Below are 20,504 nucleotides of genomic sequence, written 5' to 3'. Positions count from 1 at the left end.
GGATTACCCGGTCGGGTATCGGGATACCCGATACCCGCAAAACCCAAAATTATTATACCCGACCCCGCCTCGTTTCACGATTCCGTCGGGTAACGGGTACCCGATGCCCGACGGGTAACGGGTTGGGTTCAGGATTACCCGTTACCCGCTACCCGTTTCGACACCCCTAACTAATTGTTAGAGTTCTCAACATAGTTCGCTCATCCAAGAGTCCTAGACTCCTAGTCGGCGAGCGCATGAGGAGTTTTTCAATTATACTCCACTTTTTTATTATTTCTATTGTACTATAAATTAGTTTAATTTTATTTGGTGTGACCATTTTAACTATGTAAATTTAATATTTGAATTTTGCACTTTTTGGTTTTTGTTTAAGTAACCTTAGGATTCTAGTATCCAATTTTCCATTTTAGCCATGTAACCTTTATTTTAATAAAACTTATCTTTTGAATTAATTATATATTAATTTAGTTATAAAATTTAATCGTGAATCAGATGGAAATGAAAGAATTATGGAACTAAAAAAATATAAATAAAACTATAACTGTAAAATGCTTAAATACCATCACGGATAACCTCAAATATGCTTGTACAAATATCTCTTGATCCAAGTCACAATTTAGGTGACATGAAGATGGAAAAAAAATAGTAAAAACTTCTAATGTACGTGTTGGCTTAATAACAAAATAGTTAACAATCAAAATCAAAATCAAAATTCTTGGATTCAAATACACATCTTTTAAATCTATGTCTATTTAATAGTAACTAAAAAATCTACAATTTGGACAGGTGTCGTATATAAAATACTTTAAAAAGTTCATAATGAAAGAGGATGGTCGGCAGTGGAGGCCCAATAAGTATTGCATTAATTTTGCAATTTATTGGTAGTATTATTTTTGAAATATTTAAAACCATTAAAAATGATAGTAGAACCCATCTTATTTGGGAATACAGATTCACTTTATATTATCTTAATAATTAAAAAAGGTAAGCTCGCATCAATTTCAATTCCAACTAATTCTTTTTGCCACATAGCATATCCATAACATAATTTATTTAGATGACCGATTCATTAGTTAGAAAGTGGCTCGTAGGTGAAATGTAAACGAACAAAGGCAAATGGAGATTATTATTTTTACTTTAACGATGAATAAAGTAATAGTACTAATTTATACTAAATTTTTAAAAACACTAGAGCGACATCGTTTAACGTCTTATTTTTTTATAAAAAATCTTGATATTGAATTGGCCATAGCGTTTCAGGTCAACCCTAAGGAAAAATTAGGCTCTCTTGCAGCTGCACTGTTCATTGATTATTATAGTTTCTTTATTATTTACAAACTATAATTAAAAAATAAACTATATATAAACTTGATTGAAAATTGGAAGTTGTACGCAAATTATTGGGTATATGATATATGATGATGATGACATGAGATGTTGGAGTCCTATGCCAAAAACAGGGGACATGATTGGTCAAAACATTTTACTAAAGATCACATTACCTTTTCTTTTCCTCTTTCCAATTAATCAAATCGTGTTTGTGTGTGTGTGTGTTTTCCACAACAAGCAAAACAAGGGGGAAAAAGTGAGATTAGAAATGTTGTAGGACATGTGATGACGAAGATGAAAACTAAATTAAGTTTAAAGTTGGAGGTAGGGACTTCAAAGTTGTTTGATGTGTAGATTGATGTTTATGTTATTTGCTTAATCAATGACCACATTAACCATTCTATACCATGTGGAGATAGGTGGTTTAATTTGTTAGTATATAGTGATCATTTCATCAAATATATGATACTAGTAAGTTAAGGGATTTAGTGTCCACTTTGAGTTTGAGATGAAACGATTGTTTTGACGCCTTGATACTTGAATGAGAGATTGGTCTACTGTCTGAACTCTTTATATCCATCGGGATATGCATTCATTTGCCTCATCTCTTCTTGGAAGTTCCTTGATTACTTGTTGTCTTGTTGATTTAGCCCTTATTGTTAGTTGTTGACTTGGGTTCTTGCCTTCTTGGTTTGTTCCTATTTTTTCAAATTGAATTAAGCTTAGTAGAATTAAACGCATACCCTAATGATGCATATATACCAATTAGTAGTATTAACTAAACGCATACAAATTGAATGTAATAATAATAAAATACTACAAATAAACATTTCTTAAATTGTTAAATTCTACTTATTTTTTATTTCAATGGATTCTACTTAACAACCATAAAAATAAATTAAAATATACACTAGAGAGTATGTGGCAAAAAGATTGTTAATTGACGAAGAGAGCATTTCTTTTTCAGAATTACAGTACTTAGTAACATCTAAATATGTAAGACGGCCACTCCAATTATAATTCACTGTTATCAAATTAAAATTTACATACTAATCCCCCATTTAAAATTTATCAATCCTAATTATAATTTTATTAATGGAAGTGCCGTATGCAATACATGCATGCATCATCAACGTGTGCGTCAACATATCTACTTGTCTTTTACTAGCACAAAGCAATATTCTTTTTAGCCCATCTTGCAAATATCATGCCTCAGAATTAAGTAATCACTTCATACATTTTAAAAATGATTAATACATAAATACAACGTTAATTCCGACAAACAAGGATGGGAGTGCATGTCCTTTTGATGTAGAAAATTAATTAATCAAACATTTTCATCACACAAGAAAGATGGAGATTCCTTTCTTTTCTTGGTTTCGTTATTTTCAGTGCACACACCAAACTTTCCACAACATTATAAGTAAAAGAGAGAGAGTAAGAGTAAGACAAGACGAAGACTAGAAAACTTGATTTAGATTAGTTTAGTCCCAAATATGACCTGTCTATCATGAGGGCCTTTAGCTTGTTTTCAATGTCCTTTTCCTGTTTCCTACTAATCAATTACTCCCACTTTACTTTTTCTAAATCAATCTCTCCCTTTAAGTAGCCTTTGATTGCTCCATTATACAGAGAAGAAAATAGAGAAAGATGGCGTTAGAAATGGAGGCTGTGCCAAGATCGATCCTCTTGTTCGAATCGCTTAATTCCATGCATGTATGGTCGATCTCGGACCAGGCTTCATTCCTAACGCCTTTATTTCTGACTTGCAACTATATACATATATGCGCATTAATCATATTTGCATCTGCAGCTTCTCTACATCTGGTAATAATCTAGCTAGCTAGCTCCTACATTAGTAGTAGTATTAATTGCTTACTATAAGTCATATGTAGTATTTTGATTGTTTTCAATTTCCTTCTAATATGATAATTAGTATACCATATATGATCGATTCTTGTTGTACTTGTGTTAAAGTTGTTGATATTTTGTTGAATCGATCTCATATATATCTATGATGTTTTATACATGTGGTGGCTTTCTCAATTGGGCAATATTTTCCCAGTTTAATTTTGTTCAATATAATTCATATATATACAATTCTTTTGTTACGAAATTGTGTAGATTACATGTGTTTATTTGATTTGATGAAGAGTATATGATATGTGATCCACATGTGTTGGAGTTTGCTAAGACTATATAAACAGTGCTTTTTATTTTTTATTTTTTGATGTAATTCAAATTCAAATAAGACATCATAAAATTCATCAAATTCCAAATCAAAGTTCCACCTAACATAGCTATAAATCCAACCAATTTCTCACCCATTTCTTCCCAACACATCTCTCTCTCTCTCTCCACACACACACACACAGACTTCAAGTGGAATAACACTAAGTTGAATCCATTTTCACCTTTTCACCTCTGTAAGTTTAGCATAATGCTTACTTTGTTGTGATCAAAATTTGTAGCATTATGCTTAATTTGTTCATTTTTCTATGTACTTCCAAAAAACTTCTGCCTTTATGTCATATATTCCCACACAAATTCACTTGCCACACTTCTCTTCACATGTATACCTAACTATTCATTGAGCATCATCATATTAGTATATATTTGTATATCTGTATATACTACTACTACTAAAATTCATGTAGTAGTATCATATTTCTCCCTCAGGAAAATATGAAAAAAGCTACTGCATCAATCTTGCTCGGAATACTAGTGATATGTTGCTGCAACGAGGCATCGAACGCAGATTACGCCCTATACAAAGATCCGAAGCAGCCGTTAAATCGAAGAATAAGCGATCTAATGAAGAAGATGACATTAGAGGAGAAGCTCGGCCAAATGGTGCAGATTGAGAGATCTGTCGCATCGCCACAAGTCATGAGCAAATATTTCACAGGCACAACTTTATTAATTTATCTACTTAGGCAATTGTTATTTTATAGTAGTAATTATTTTGTTGCACCTCTCTAATAAATGTCACCTCAGGGAGCGTGCTGAGAGGTGGAGGCAGTGTCCCGGCCCCACAAGCAACCCCCGAGGCGTGGGTGGACATGGTCAACGAACTCCAGAAGGGTTCTTTGTCGACCCGCCTCGGGATTCCCATGATTTATGGGATTGATGGAGTACATGGGCATAATAATGTGTACAATGCCACCATTTTCCCTCACAACATTGGTCTAGGCGCTACTAGGTAAAAAGTCACGTTTTCGCCGTTAGAATAATTAATACTCTCTTCGTCCATCATAAAATATCTCGTTTTGTTGAAATTATTAAATTTCAGAGATCCACAACTGGTGAAGAGGATCGGAGCAGCAACTGCTCTTGAAATCAGAGCTACAGGAATTCCATATACTTTTGCACCTACTATTGCGGTAAATGCAAATAATCTTGAATTCAAATTAATTTAGATAGGAAAAATGAATATTTGATTTTTGAGAAATATATATAGGTGTGTAGAGACCCGGGATGGGGTCGTTGCTACGAGAGCTACGATGAAGATCCAAGCATAGTTCGTGCAATGACAGAACTCATACCCGGTTTACAAGGAGACATACCGCCTAATTCTCCAAAGGGTGTGCCATACCTAGGCGGACAGTAAGTTCTCGATCCTTCAAATACTCAATCCTATGTATTGTAACTCAAAGTAGACGCCATGACGAGAGAACTCTCGTGGGCGGATAAGGGGGGCTTCAGCACCCCCGCCATTTTTAAAAAAAATTGTAGTACTATATTGTTTTTTTTCCCTTTTCTTGTAGCACTCCTTGTTTTCTCATTTGTTTGGCTGCAATATGTAGGAATTAATGAAAAATGTTGATAGAAATGTGTCTACATGTGGTTGGATAGAAAGAGCAACTATTTTGGCAATTTTAAAAAATCTTTACAATGTTGTTGTCCAAGTATCTGATTTCATGTTATGGTCTGATTAAACCAAAGTGCAAATACATAAATGGGGCAGTTAAAGTTTTAATCCATAGTGGATTAAATTAGTTATACATAATCGAGTAATTAATCCTAGTAGTATCAATTATCTTTTGATATTGTTAAAGGACATTTGTTTGTTTCATTTGCCAACATATTTGTGCTTCAGAGACAAGGTGATAGGTGGCGCGAAACACTACGTCGGCGATGGCGGAACAACCACCGGCATAAACGAGAACAACACGATAGCAACATGGCACCAAGTGATGAGCATCCACATGCCCGCCTACTTCAACTCCATCATCAAGGGCGTCTCGACCGTCATGGTCTCCTACTCCAGCTTAAACGGCGTCAAGATGCACGCCAACTGCGACTTCGTCACCGGATTCTTGAAGAAAAGCCTACGATTCAGAGTAACACTAAGGCTCTATCTTGTCTATACATTACAATGCCAAATTCCCACCATTAACATTTACTAACTTAAATATTTTGAAAATATGATTTGGGGGTTTGTGATATCAGATTGGCAAGGAATTGACAGGATTACCTCTCCACCTCATGCTAACTATACTTACTCAGTCCTCGCCGGAGTTTACGCCGGAATCGACATGATTATGGTCGACCCAAAAACCGAGGTGGTGTTCAGTGAGAACCCGGACTCGGGCTACGTGAAGCAGAACGTACGCGGTGGTGGTGGTGGGGTGGGGGAGGTACCGCATGCGGAGACGAACGGGGACAGCCTGAATATGACCCTGCCCGAGCCCGGCCAGGGTATTATATCGAACGTGTGCGGTTCGGTCAGGTGTGTGGTGGTCCTGGTCACGGAGCGGCCCGTGGTGATCGAGCCGTATCTCGGGCAGATTGACGCCCTGGTGGCGGCGTGGCTGCCCGGGACGGAGGGGCAGGGCGTGGCCGATGTATTGTTCGGGAATTTCGGGTTTATGGGCGGGCGGGCAGGCTGCCCCGCACTTGGTTTAGGACCGTGGACCAGCTGCCCATGAATGTTGGGGATAAGCATTATGACACGCTGTTTCCCTTCGGGTATGGGCACGCATAACCTCGAAACGTGACCCCGAAAACCAAATATCCGTACCGAAACTATGAAATTGAGGACATATAGTAATTGAGCTTGTTTCTTTTTTTTAATAAATTATTTTTTTAGTACTTCATCCGTCCTAAGTCGTAAGGAAGATCAATTATTTTAGGGCAAATGGAGTATCAATTATTGTAAATCTCCTTATTTAAAGGTTTCAACTGCCGTGAACTGAAGAGGTGACAACGTAGTAATTTTCGATTGATCCTGTTATTGCAAAAATAGTCATCTATTGATGAGAGTTAATTATGTACCCAATTTTCAACGTATGAAAATATCTTCAATTTTCCTTTTTCATCAAATATTATCAGCTTTATTCAGTAAATACAGTATAAAAATTTAACTTCTACATTGTTTTGATAAAAATAAGAATGATTAAGTGCTTTGTGTCTCCAACGTCGTTTTTCTAAAAGTTGGAAACTTTTCTGGAATAAGCTAAAATTAAGTTTAAGTTATCTTCAAAAATTTGCTATTAACCTTTATTACTTTCTGCTAAAATGGGAGTATCATTTTATGTGTTGAGATGGAAAATTTCTCTCAAACTATGACAAGATAAATTAGATTTTCATCATAAGATTTTGTATAGCCTGACATCTTACATAAAATGCAAGAAGTTTGAGACGAAAACACGAAAAATCGGGAACATTTTTTGGAATATGCTCGAAGTTGAGGTGATAAAAAAATTATTAAATCTAAAGTTTTATACCAAATATTTCGAAATATTTTAACTGCTGGTATAAATTAAAATTACGATCTTCTAATCATGATAATTTTTGTGCAGCTCCATCTTCCATGTGACTCGTACTTATCAAAGTTAGCATTACATGTGAATTTGTAATACTCGAAATTAATGTCTATACATAAGTATCATAAAACTAATGATCTTGGTTAAAATTGCAAATTATTTCAATGTTTTTGTCTAACCTTATGAAGAAAGAAATCAATCAATCCCCGCCGTCCAGCTAAGATTTATTGAGATTATTTTATCCGATAATGCAATATATACAGCCAACATTTGTCTCTTGAGGCAATTGGTCACTGATTGAATTAATAAATAAAATAATAATTTTATAATAAAGTATAGAATTGCCAAACCGATCAACATATATCCCTTCTTCCCTATCGGTGGAGATCGATTTGAAATATTAGTTGTCTTGGGCTCCACCTTCAACCATTATATTGCTTTCATTCTCATCATAATTCATTAAGATTATTAAAAACGACAACAAAAGTTAATTTTACGACTAAATTTGATACCCTTTACGAATAACAATTACAATCAATCCTATATAGAAAAATGACGCAATATTAAGAGTTTATTACTTTTATGAAGCAAAAATATTAAGTATTACGTCTCAGTCCCATAAATTAGATACTTTTGAAATGATATAAGTTTTAATACATAATTACTAAAATATAAAAAAAATGAAAAGATGAAGAGTTTAATATATTATTAATTGAGAAAGAAATCCATTTTATTAGAAAGAAAAAATTACTATTTTTATGGTACCCAAAAAAATTGAAAGGGGGTTTTATTTCAAACTGTTTGCTCTTTTATTTTAGGAATTGTTTTTAGTAGTACTTTTTATGATACATTATAATCAAATTAATTACGAGAATAGGAAGTCAAAAATAATTTATTACACACCAAATGCTGCCTATTTAAATTAGCTTAAAACAAAAGGGTTGAAATTGAAATTAAACAAAACCTCACACCTTTCACACAGTGCTGTCCCTCTCTCTCTCCTCCAACCCGCGTGGGAAAAAAGTTGCAAATAGAAAAGCACAAAAATCAAAACAAAGAAGAAGTAGAGAGAGAAAGTGAAATAAGGGAGACAGAGTCGGAGAGGAAGGAAATCTTTCGTTAAATCTATTTTCTCTCGAATCCAGAATCCTGCGGCCTCCACAATGAATGATCTTTTGTCGTCGGTGAGTGTTTTTGCCCCTTTTTGAATGCCTGATTGCTAATTGATCTGTTTTTCAATTGGTGAAATTGAAGCAATTGCTGGATTTGGAAATCTTCAATGTCAATGCACTAGCTTTAGCAGCTGAATTTTAAAATTGCTGAAGGTTTTAGTTGAAAATTGAAGGCAGAAAAAGTTGAGATTGCTTACAGTTATGACTGGGATCAGAGCTGCAAATTGAATTTGTTTTCCTTTCATATGTGTACAACTTTAGCTCCATCTTTGTTCGATTGTTTAGCATACATTGGTGGAAACATGAATTACTATGAAAGTTCAGAACTTGATCACTTCTTGTTGGAGAATATCATATTTCTGGGTTGCTGGTGGCCAAACTATTGAACTAGAATTTGGGAATTGGGGAGATGACTTGAGAAAATATTTTGATAGAATTTCTTATGTAATCAAATTCAAAGTATTTGATCCATGCGAGATCATTCGTTATAACAGCTCTTACACTTATCATTAATTTGATCAGGAACTTGAAACTATAGTAAAATTGTAAAAACCCGTCTCTTTTCATGATTGCTTGTGTTTACAAAGTCCAGTCCTAATTGGAGTATTAAATATAGTCTGCTTTAGTACCCGTAATTTGGCCTATGTTACATTTGTTTGTGAATAATGTAGTCCTGAAATTGTTTGTTTGTTCTTCTTGTGCAATCTTTACAGGATTCATTTGCGTCATGGGACCAGGGAAATAGAAATGGTGATATTGAAATGGGAATGGAGAGACAAACAAACGACCAAGGCTTGGAAGATTTCTTTAAGCAGGTGACTACCACTAATCACAATAATGCTTGAGATGATCACTAGAAGGAGTTGTTTCATTACTATTTACATGCTTTCTAGATGCCAAAATACCTTATACTATGATCAATGAGTTGGTACTTATTTTATTTGAGACTTAGTTTGCATCTTATATTGGATTGACAGGTTCAGGAGATTGAGAAACAATATGAAAAGCTTAATGCCCTACTGAGAAAGCTTCAGGTCAGTGCTGCTATTTACCTTTTCTTGTTTCTAAATTGAAATCACAGGGTTAAGAATAAGATGAACTTCTCATGTCCTTTTCTACTTTTAGAACAGCTATTAAATAGAACAAGTGATAAAATGCTTGTAGAGCCTAGGATATTTAAACTATCCTTCTTGTGAAGTGTGGCTGTGATGCTCAATTGGTGCTCTTGACTTCATATATTTCTGAATGTACTTGAGTACAGGCAACTTTTATTGGTCTTTCATCATCTTTTTTATTTTCTCTTATTTTAGCCATATAAGCTATTGCTGTCATGTTCAGTGTTTGATAAACTCAAGTTTTGGTTTTCTTTTCATGTTGTTATTTATCATGTTAAATAAACTCAAAAAATAATTCCCAGTGACATGGGTTTATCCAACTTCAAAGATTCCATCCTCAGATGAAGTCATTTATCTGATTCCATGGGATTATCTTTACTTTTCCTGTTTTACTAGGTCAATGTAGCTATATCACATTTGCTATTATAATGGTGTGACTAGTTTGACTGAGTAGTGATTGCTCTTAGATGTTTTCCCTGGAGACTATCATTAGTGTAAGTTCTACTCATCTATCCGTTTTGCCACTCTAGTTGTTCTGTAGGAATTGTTCCATTCAAGTGCATTTCCTGAAATAGAATCTCCTTACTTAGTTACTCTAGCACTTAAAGTAATGTTTTGATGCCAACAGATATCAGCCATAATGTTCTTATAACTCTCATATATTGCTCACGTTGTCTAAATCTCCGTCGTCATAAGTGACTTTCATCTCTTCAGGATGGGGTGGAACTCCTAAATTCTGCATCATTTGCATAGGAGTGGATACATGCATGTGGAATTTTCTCAGATCTATTGATATGTGTTGACTGTTGTAGATTAGTTGAATGTGTATGAGACTTTATTCTGCTGTATCTTCCTATGGGACATGCTAAATGGTAGTAAAAGTATCTGAGCATAGAAATTCTCGTGATATTACCATCTAAACTCTGATAATATTCACCATCGTTCCACTGCAGGATGCCCACGAGGAATCAAAGGCTATTACCAAGGCTGCTTCAATGAAAGGTACACTATTTTTTACTAGAACATATTGCAGGTGTACTTGATTAATTTTCCTTTGTTTCTGAAGCATTATGTTTTCTAAATTTACATACCAGGACTTTAACATATCTATCTGCATGAGCAACTCAATTCTCTAATTAATTTTATGAACTTTTCTAATTTGATGGGCTTTTTATCAGCTTATAGGTTGCATCAGCTTTGTCGACAAGATTCTTTCTTTAATTTATCTTTTTCCTTTTTTTTTGTTTTTTCTTGTGCTCCTGGGCCTTTTATCACTAAAATTTCATAACCCTGTAGCAATCAAGAAGCGAATGGAGAAGGATGTTGATGATGTAGGAAAAATTGCCCGCACAATTAAATTAAGAATTGAGGAACTTGACAAAGAGGTAAAGAAATGTGCTGCAGGTCTCATTGTGGTTTACTTACTGAATTTTTCTAGTACTGAGTGATTGTTATTTTCTTGTGTTTTATAGAATTTAGCCAATAGACAAAAGCCTGGATGCGGAAAAGGATCAGGCGTAGACAGATCAAGAACAGCTACAACAGTGTAATTTGCACACTCCTTTTCTCTATCCTGGCTATTGTTGAATCATAAGTAGCTGACGTGCCATTCTAAATTTGAGTACATCATCCTTTCACTTAGTTTAATCAACCAAGAGTTACTATTCTTTATTAAGTTTGGTTCTCACGGACAACTCTAAATATAATTAAAGTATCATTCTTTAGGTTGACTTCTCAAGTATGTAAATCATTAATGCATGATATTTACCTAATACAGAAAAATGCCGGATTGTCTTGCATTCAATTATTGTCTAGTACACAAGCTCTCTGTAACATTCTGCATGTGATAGTTTTTTCCTACCCCGTCTATGATTTATAAATTATATCCAATAATAATTGAAAAGGTGAAATCTTATTTCTTATTGGTTAATGTTTGAATGCAGAGCCATGAAAAAGAGGTTTAAAGATAAAATGTCTGAGTTTCAGGTACATTAGACACACTATTATATTTGCATATTGCAAAATTTCCTAATTTTCCTATATCTAATATTTTGCTTCAATTCTCTGCAGATCTTAAGAGAAAATATACATCGAGAGTACCGTGAAGTGGTTGAGAGGCGTGTATTCACAGGTTTCAATGCTTGTTTACAAACAAAAACCATTTTGCTTTAATATGCCACATTTCTTAAATTGTACTAGTAATAACTAGTTTGATGGTTGTCATGTTCCTTCCAGTTACTGGCACCCGGGCTGATGAAGAGGTGAAGCCAGTTTACCATAATTTCCATAGAATAATGTATTAATATGTTATTCATTTATTTAAACCATCTATCGCAGACAATTGATCAATTGATAGAGACCGGAGATAGTGAGCAGATTTTTCAGAATGCAATCCGAGAACAAGGCCGAGGCCAGGTATCTTCCTAATTCGAATTTTTTTTCCTCTGTTTTCTTCTGCTCGGTTTTGTATTTGATTTATATCTTTTTGTTGTTTCATATTGTTATCTCATTGTTTTTGTTGATACATTTATTAATACTTGCAATCATTCCATAACTATTCAGCATGTAGAAAAAAAGAGGTTGATGGGGATCATTCTGATTACTTGGCTTAATGTGTAGCTTTACTTTTTTGAGTAAAATTACACACACACACACACACACTTAATAACCAACATGTCAAACTCGAATGGCTGCATCCCTTCAGTTATTCTTATTAATCATGCCAACATTATCATACCTGCAGATAATGGATACACTTGCTGAAATTCAAGAGCGACATGATGCTGTTAGAGACTTAGAGAAGAAGCTTCTAGATTTGCAACAGGTAAAGTGGTTATTGTCATTATTTGTTTCTGCACATACAACATATACACTTCATTGTCAGGTTTTACATCTTGGGTGGTTCCCGATATCATTTAAGACGGTCCTTGTTGAGCTTTATCTAGTTCATACATATTTTCTACTTATTCGTATAAGATTTAATACTGCTGCATTGTACTGTCATTGTGCAGATATTCCTGGACATGGCGGTTCTGGTGGATGCTCAAGGCGACATGCTCGATAACATAGAGTCACAGGTACCCTTAACCCTAAGGCCTTAACTAATAAACTTGACACTGTAGTTCAACGTAATGGATCCTTCTCCAACCGATCTCCCAGGTTTCATCAGCAGTAGACCATGTGCAGTCGGGGAATACTGCCCTGCAGAAGGCAAAGAGTTTGCAGAGGAACTCGAGGAAATGGATGTGTATTGCAATCATGATCCTTCTCATTATCGTAGTGATCGTCGTAGTAGGTGTGCTTAAGCCATGGGAGAACAAGAACGGTGCTTAGCTCTCTCCCTCTCTCTGCCAAAGTGTATTGTATAAATACCAGAAAAATCTAAAAAGTGAGTATTGACTATTGAGAATTGATTTATTTTCTACAAACAGTGGTGCTTATTCTTTTTTTTACTACTTTTGAATTGATGAGGACTTGAGCTTCTGTGTATTTAGCCAACGTGTAGTTTGCTGTTTGTATTTTATTTTGTTATCTTATATACAAACCGTACTCATTTTTCTTCAGTTTTAGCTTTGTCGATTGTTTTCTTGAGTTGATGATCGAAGCTATCTCCGATTCTCCATATTTAATTATCTTATCAATTCCATTTTGGAAGTACTATTTGTTTTGTAATTGTATCACTTTTACTCTAGGTTTTTTAATTTTTCAATTTTTATAAAATACAAAGCTCGATTGAAATTATAGTGAAAATGAATAAATCAAGCTTTAATTATTATAAAAATTGTAAATCTAATCATAATTTATGTATTAGAATCCAATTAAATGCATAAAGCAAAATAAATAACGCACAATGTGTATTAAATGAGATGATGCCCGTATATGGTATAAAATGGTTAAAATTTATTAATTTAATTTTACAGTAAAGTATTTAAATAGATTTATTTGTTAAATAATTTTACGCCCTTGAATATTAATTTTAGATAAAATTCAACAATAAATAGAAAAACCTACAGATCGCAAAGCCTCCACTCTTCTCACCGTCTCTCTTCGCCCGAAAATGACGTCAACCGACGGAAACCTCGTTAAAGAACCCAAAGCTTCCTTAAACGACACCGTAGTTGTTAATAGCGTCAGCGCAGATGAAGAAGACGATATTCCGATGTTGAGCTCTCACACTCTGGAAGCGCTCAAGGAGTTCCTTGCAGAACAGAACCAGGCTGCCGCCGCCGCCGAAGAATCTGTAGACGCAGATGGGGAGGAGGTGTCGCTGGTAACGGAAAATTGGAATCTCAGTCAGTTCTGGTACAACCGCCAAACTGCCGAAACCATCGCTGCCGAGGTCGCCGCTCTCTCTGAAACGCTCATTTCCCCTCGCGTCGTCTGCATTGCTTGCCCTACTCTTTACGCCTATCTCAAGGTAGCCTCCGTTATCGCTTGATCCGTGTGTGTTAGAATCGAAATGTTTTTTGTTCTGTGCATATTTTCACCTTCTTCATTTGAAATCAATAGAGATCCTTATCGAATGGAATTGTTATTAACACAAGGAAGGAAATGGATAGGGTTTATGATGTACTAATTCCATGGCACAGCGCACAATACGAGCTCGTCGGAAATGCTTTCATGTTGATTGTCTCACTTGGAATCGAAATGTTTTTTGTTTTGTGCTTATTTCCACCTTCTTTATTTGAAAGTAATAGAGATCATTATAGAATGGAATGACTATTCTCACAAGGAAGGAATGGCTAGGGTTTATGATGTTACTAATTCCTAAGCACAGCGTAAAATAAGAGCTCGTTGCATATACTTTCCTGTTGATTGTCTCACTTGGTAGTTAGATTCACGCCTTCCTCGTATAGCTATCATAAATGATGGGAGTATATCATGATTTGAAAGTATTGAGAAAGTACGATTAGAGTGAATTATTATAGATTTTTCAAGAGTTTCTATGCAGTTTTCAATTACCTGCAATGTAACCGGCACGACATTGGGGATTTTCAGAAAATTGTTCCGGGAGTACCAACACAGCTTCTTGAGTTCGACAAAAGGTTCGAGCAATATGGGGATGACTTCACTTTCTATGACTATAACCAACCAGAGGATCTTCCGTCATCGTTGAAGCACTCGTTTCCAATTGTAGTAGCAGATCCTCCTTACCTGGTATATGTCATTTTCCTCGTGAATTCGTTTATGCGTTGAGGCTGAATTATTAGGAGAATGTCACTTATGAATTGGAAGATCGTTGGACATGTTTTTGTATGGTTAATTGTGTTGTAGACATCAGCTATCCTCCTTTTTGGTAGGATTCATGTAAAGCGTTATTTGAAATAAGACTATATTGAGTTGTAGTAATAACTAACCAGGGTAAACAACTTTCTTGGGTCTAATTGTTGATATGCGTTTGGTTTGAGGAATCTGTCAGTTTGGAATGTGGGAATTTGTTTGAAAGGATTTTAAAACTAATCAAGTTGGAGTTATTTCCAAACCCATCTAGTCACTTTAACAATAGGTTTGAAATGAAGCATTCCATATGGACGTTCGACTATGAATCAAATCTTTCAAACCAGCCGTAATGTGAATGATCTTTTTCTCTGGCTGATGTTATGTTTTGTCTCTTTACCGATTCTTCATTAATTATTATGGAGATGGATAAAACTTGTCTTCTGCAATTTTGCTCAGTTTTAGTGTGTAACTTGCTTATTTCCTATTGTTGAGATGTGTTTTCATTGTTATATCTAATTCAGTTAGTAGTATCAAACTTGAATTTGGCTTCTCAACTAGTTTGGCCATGACTTTTGGAGCAAACTTAATTTTTTACGTAATTCAATAACTAATGATTCTATTAACAGAGCAAGGAGTGCTTGGACAAAATTGCAGAAACTGTTAAGTTTCTATCTAAACCAGGAGAAAGTTTGCTACTATTACTTACAGGTAATCTTTCGACTCTCATTTTGTTTCGTTGAAGTTTTTCAGATGTGGAAATTGGATATGTTCCTCACAAACGCAATACGAGTCCTAAGCGTTTGGATTTTGGATTTTCGATTTTGTCTTGTCCTCGTAAACAATGGTGAATCCCATCTGTGATGTTCTTTACATGTGAATGGAATTTTTCTTCTCTGCCATTGAATGGCCATCTTAACATTATGCAAGTGGGACTGTGGGAGGATAGAGTTTGATGTTCCTCAACTCTTTTGTATAGGTGAGGTGCAAACAATGTTGGCTGGCGAGCTCTTAGGCTTGCGTCCATGTGGTTTTCGACCTGAGCACTCCAGCAAACTTGGTAACGAGTTTAGGCTCTTCACCAGCTATGATCCCAGTGCAAGGCTCGGTGGATGGCAACACGATATATAGGACCGTTGTGCCTCCCCTTACTTGTGATGTCGTAGTTGATACTGTTGTTGTAAGATTATAGCTTTAATTTATAATTGGGAGAGAATTTTTCTTGATATCTTTTCTTCAGTCCAAAATTTTGCAGGTTTCTTTCGATAAGTTATTTGGGACCGCAAGTGTGTGGATACAGATCTCTCACCATAAACTGTAAAATACATTTATATAAATATATTAGTGGCAAGCTTGTAAAACTCTGTAATTCTGTTATGGAGTACATCAATGTGAAAAGCATACAATGATAGTTTCTTCTCTCTCTGTTAAGAGATGTGTTTAAAAGTTCTATTTTCCGTACAACAACAAGAACTCGAAATCTACCCAAGGGAAAAAAGGGAAAAAAGGGAAAAGAGGGAAAATATTTGAACAACATATTCAGTTCTCCAGTGGTCGGTCGCATTGGCAGATGTTTGAAATGAGACAAGGCCAACAACACCGATGAGCTCGACATTCTACCCAAGGAAGGGGGATTTCGAATCTGACTATTAGTATGTGGTCGAAGTCGAAAGTTGGATGCTGAGGTTGATACAAGAGTTTCTGAAGTTTGGCTTCCAAGAGTTGTGAAATCTAGCGTATAGGCAACATGAGCTCGTACCTGCTGGGAATCTAACATGTTCAGACCGGTGATTTGGATTGCTGCGTTGTTATGGCTGGACATGTGCTGTACTGCCAGAACACGAGGCTGCGCCTGCCAGCAATGGTGCTGGTGCTTGCTCGGGTTTTTTTCTTCTGTTTTTGCGAGCAAAAAATAACCTCGTCCTTTCAATTTTCTTTGCAGACCTTGCCTGTGGAAAAGAGTCCATGCTGTGTTAGCTGATAACTCACATTTAGTGTGTCATGAAGCAATGTCAGAGTGTTAATATCACACCAACAAAAATTAAACAGTATTCTCAAATGCACACACAGACATATATACATATACACACACACATTAAGAAAGAGGGGGAGAGTGACTTCTCAATGCTTTTATAACAAACCTTTCTCTGGAGGCGCTGTTTTGGGGGGCACTGTGTCGAGGAATGACCCCTCTCTTTGCATTTGCGGCAAAATAGCTGGAAATCAAAGGGAGGTATATTCGATTTCGTGCATTCCTGGAAAAACAAAAGCATTAAGTTGGGCAGTCAGAAGGTAATTAGCAAGGATTGATATGTTTACAAGTTGATAAGGCATACCAGACCAAAATGGCCAGGCTGCCCACAACGGTAGCACGAAGCTTTATTTGGCCCCTCCTCTTTGTTATCAAGACAGCAGAGATGACCAGGCTGCTTGCAAATATAACACTCGATAGCCTATTGAAGATTTAACTATTCCAATTAAACCTTCAAACGTAATTTGAAGCTTGCTAGCATTAGGAAAAAAGTTAATCAGATGGTTGCGAACTTGCAAGAAATGCATTTTTTTGTTGCAACATCCGCTCTTAAAAGAAAGAATGCAAAAGTTGACTGAATATTCAGAAAATAACAGGCAGAAGCTATATTGTTTCGTTACTTTAACAAGAATGCCTAACAGAAACAGAGAATGAGGGAACATCTGTGGTTATTTAATTTTTGTAATAATAACACTGAATAATTATAAGAAAATACAGTGTTACATACCTTCAGATCTTCAGGGTCATAGTTTTGGGTACACGAAAACATGTCGTGGTCTGTATTTCCACATCTTAAACATGGAGTTGGAGTGCTATCCAGTTCACTGTTTTTATTTGGGCAATCTTTCATCAGATGGCCCTTTCCAGAGCAAACGATGCACGCATTGGCCTGCCAATCCAAGAAGGCGGAAAATGAATCATGGAACTGTCTTCCAGCAAACAACTTTTAGCATTATTATGGACATCTAGACGAGCATGTACGTTGGGTGTTGAGGCGCACGGCTGTAAGTCATGTATAGTTATTGATATTTTCAGTGCCTAGAGATGGGTTTTTTCAAATAATAAAATCGATCTCAGAGCTAGCTATGGATCCCCATTTCTACTGTCTAAGGCTGCAGAAGTAAAGCAATATATTTCTTGACATAGTTGAACAAGTAATTTTGGTTGAAACATTTAAGAATTTCGGTAATGGAAACAGGTCTATAAAGGTAAAACCAATCACTGTAAAGTAAGAACTCCTAGAGCATGTTTTAGAGAGAAAAAATGACCTTTTTGCAATTATTTCCTGAATGGTCTATGTCACCACAAATATAGCATGATTTGTGCCCTTTGTTCGCTGTGCCTTCGTTATCATCTTCACTGAGTTCGTTGGCTAGCCTAGTAGATTCTGGGCAGTCGAAATACCTGGGAGCTCGCTGGATCAATAAAGTCATTGAGTTACTTAGGTTTAATAAGCTAGCATGCCTTCACAAACACTTGTGCATCAGGTAGCATTAACCTTTCAATATATCCCAGCTACTTACAAGAAGCTTTTTAAGTATCAGATTTTGCCTTCTAGCCTGTGATTCCTCACCCACGAGTAAGCTCGCCACCACATCATCACTTGCTCTTTCTGAATTGATATCGTAGTCATTATTAATCTGCCATGTGTGAATTCAAATAAAGTGTCTATCAACATGAAAAACCATGGGTAAGCTAAGCTATGAAGAGTCATAACTCAAATCTTAATTAGATAAGTATGATCACTGTTTTAAGAGTAAAATGCAATGTTTACAGCCAGCAGGAGAATATTCGAGATAGTATTCTGTGATCATTAGCTGAGATAAGATAACTGAAAGTGAACAGGTAAGTACGTATTGGGTATTCGAGATCATTTGTCTTTATGCATAGGCTTATTGCCACACAAGCAAGAATGAAGAAGAGCGCATCATTTCTAGAAAATATCCCATGGAAAGAAGTAAAGAGGCAGCTCTGAATCAGGCCCTATTTTATTAGAGTAGTATATTGATCGCCTACAGACTACAGTGATTCCTTCTAGAAAACATATACAACAACACAGATGCCATGCGCACGGTGTGAACAATATTTAGTAAAAATTGGTTCAATGATGCATTGTGAAAAGCTTTTATCTATAGCATAAGATGAATCGTTGACACTTGATGAGAGGTGAGCAAATTAATTCTGTTACTCACATTGGCGTCATACTCTCCAACCCTTTCTTCTTCTGTGTCCGAAGCCTGGATCCCAAGCTCTTCGATGGGGTCTTTTGAAGATGATGCCAATGAGCCATACCCAATATCCACTCTTGTCACATCAGCAGCATCAACATTTTTAGCCTTCTTTGCAATTTGAGTAGTATGAGCTAAGTCTGCACTATCCAAGCCGCTATCCTAAAAAGGAAAAAAGAGTCCAGAAAACATAAATAAATAAATAAATAATTCATGAAATTCAAACTAATTGAAATTTCCAAAAAGCTGGAGCCTCAAGGTGAATTGATCCAGTAGGATACGTAGAAGCATTCCTTTCAACAGAAGGTGATCAATCCTGCGGTCTCATGCAAGAGAGCAGAATATAACTAGATCAACTATTGCATTACTGTTTAATTAGGCCAAACAGCTGCTCAGTGACTGAATTTCTAATCTATCATAGATTCATAATATCGCACTGCATCGTCATCTATATTTAGGTTGACACAGACACACCAAGAAAAATATAGAACATGTCTTATGCAAAGCTTGTTTATTAACATGTAGTGCTTCAAGCTTGAGTACTAATCTCCACCGCTTCATTTAGAGAAAACCAATAAGGTATGATAAAGATCAAAAAAAACAAAATCATCATATCTATCTGAAGTCCGAATCATAAATTAAGCGTAACTCCCTTTTCAAGTACAGGGCATCTAATCATCAGAGGGATGGGAAATTTCTACACTGATTTGGACTCTGAAGTTGCCTAATTCTCCTAAGTCCTTTAACACAACAATTATGCATCAAATGGCAAACTTATGAAGATAGCATAACAATGAACCAAATTCTATAAGAGAATAAAATATTCGACTTACGGTGTGTCCTTCTTCAGATGCCATTTCTGTTGCTTCACTAACCCTAAAAGAACCAAATGTTAGCCAAGATTTTAGTCCTCAATTGGGGAAGAAGCAATACAAGAAGACATGCAAATCTCAGGTAAATGTGAATCCAAGTAAGAGGGATTTCATGTCTTGCTTGTGTTGTGGAAATCCACAACTTCACATTTCAGATAATGAAACAGCAAATCATCATTGCAAAGCAATAAACAAATCACATAAGTTTCCCCTTTTCTTGAAAGAAAACAGAGAATAACAAGAATGCTGCAGGAATCAATCTATATACGAATTGAGCAACATAAAATTAACTAAAAGGGGAAACATTAGATGGCACATTTGAATTAAGAAGGCGTCACCTAAAATCTGCAGCTGCACTTCCAAAACATCGCAAGCAAAAAACTCTTTCTCCCGCAAATGTGATTCTTGATTTGAGTAACACAACCGCAGCTATGAGCTCCGCCTTCTTAGACCGCCGGAATCATTCACCGGAAAGGGAAATAAAAAGAGCGCTTTCGCCCATTTTCCTCTCTGGGACGAATTTAAATACGCGAGAGTGCTGGTGAAATTGCCAACGTGGCATCGACCGCAATTTTGCGTCGGTAAAAATCTGACGTCAGTAAATCCAGGGAAAAGGGTAACTTCCATAATCATTTTGGCAGCATATCTTTTTGTGAAACAAAATAGATATGTGAAAAGGGAAAATAGATTTGTGAAAAGGGTAAACTCTTTTTGTGTGTCGGAACTCCCTTCATCCATGTACGTCCGGTTGAGGTCAATCGGGTGACTGCC

General features: G+C 35.8%; 3 protein-coding genes and 1 pseudogene across 4 annotated transcripts; 3 read left to right on the top strand and 1 right to left on the bottom strand.

Moving 5' to 3' along the window:
• The first annotated feature begins 2,960 nt into the window (after window positions 1–2,960).
• Window positions 2,961–6,574, top strand: LOC121748977 (annotated as a pseudogene).
• A 1,487-nt stretch (window positions 6,575–8,061) lies between these two features.
• On the top strand, window positions 8,062–12,947 carry LOC121748979 (syntaxin-132-like). Its single transcript, XM_042143576.1, has 13 exons — window positions 8,062–8,281; window positions 8,983–9,084; window positions 9,247–9,303; window positions 10,338–10,386; window positions 10,681–10,769; window positions 10,857–10,930; window positions 11,328–11,370; window positions 11,455–11,515; window positions 11,620–11,645; window positions 11,722–11,799; window positions 12,128–12,208; window positions 12,396–12,461; window positions 12,544–12,947. Exons 1-13 carry the CDS (start codon window positions 8,261–8,263, stop codon window positions 12,715–12,717), a joined length of 921 nt encoding a protein of 306 aa, XP_041999510.1. The 5' UTR covers window positions 8,062–8,260; the 3' UTR covers window positions 12,718–12,947.
• Window positions 12,948–13,380: 433 nt separating this feature from the next.
• Window positions 13,381–16,032, top strand: LOC121748980 (EEF1A lysine methyltransferase 1-like). Of its 2 annotated transcripts, none has more exons than XM_042143577.1 (4): window positions 13,381–13,801; window positions 14,323–14,541; window positions 15,231–15,312; window positions 15,581–16,032. In XM_042143577.1, exons 1-4 carry the CDS (start codon window positions 13,442–13,444, stop codon window positions 15,730–15,732), a joined length of 813 nt encoding a protein of 270 aa, XP_041999511.1. In that variant the 5' UTR covers window positions 13,381–13,441; the 3' UTR covers window positions 15,733–16,032. The 2 variants fall into 2 exon arrangements, with proteins under 2 accessions (XP_041999511.1, XP_041999513.1); XM_042143579.1 differs by having other exon boundaries at window positions 13,384–13,801; window positions 14,383–14,541.
• Window positions 15,961–20,212, bottom strand: LOC121748978 (DNA-binding protein HEXBP-like). Its single transcript, XM_042143575.1, has 9 exons — window positions 20,072–20,212; window positions 19,695–19,737; window positions 18,826–19,023; window positions 18,157–18,273; window positions 17,902–18,048; window positions 17,361–17,522; window positions 16,938–17,054; window positions 16,743–16,856; window positions 15,961–16,550 (listed from the first exon to the last, which is right to left on the bottom strand). Exons 2-9 carry the CDS (start codon window positions 19,716–19,718, stop codon window positions 16,410–16,412), a joined length of 1,020 nt encoding a protein of 339 aa, XP_041999509.1. The 5' UTR covers window positions 19,719–19,737; window positions 20,072–20,212; the 3' UTR covers window positions 15,961–16,409.
• Between the last annotated feature and the right edge of the window lie 292 nt (window positions 20,213–20,504).

The sequence above is a fragment of the Salvia splendens genome, chromosome 9 (assembly GCF_004379255.2).
Source record: "Salvia splendens isolate huo1 chromosome 9, SspV2, whole genome shotgun sequence".
NCBI lineage: Eukaryota > Viridiplantae > Streptophyta > Magnoliopsida > Lamiales > Lamiaceae > Salvia > Salvia splendens.
This window is presented reverse-complemented; position numbering and strand designations above follow the sequence as displayed.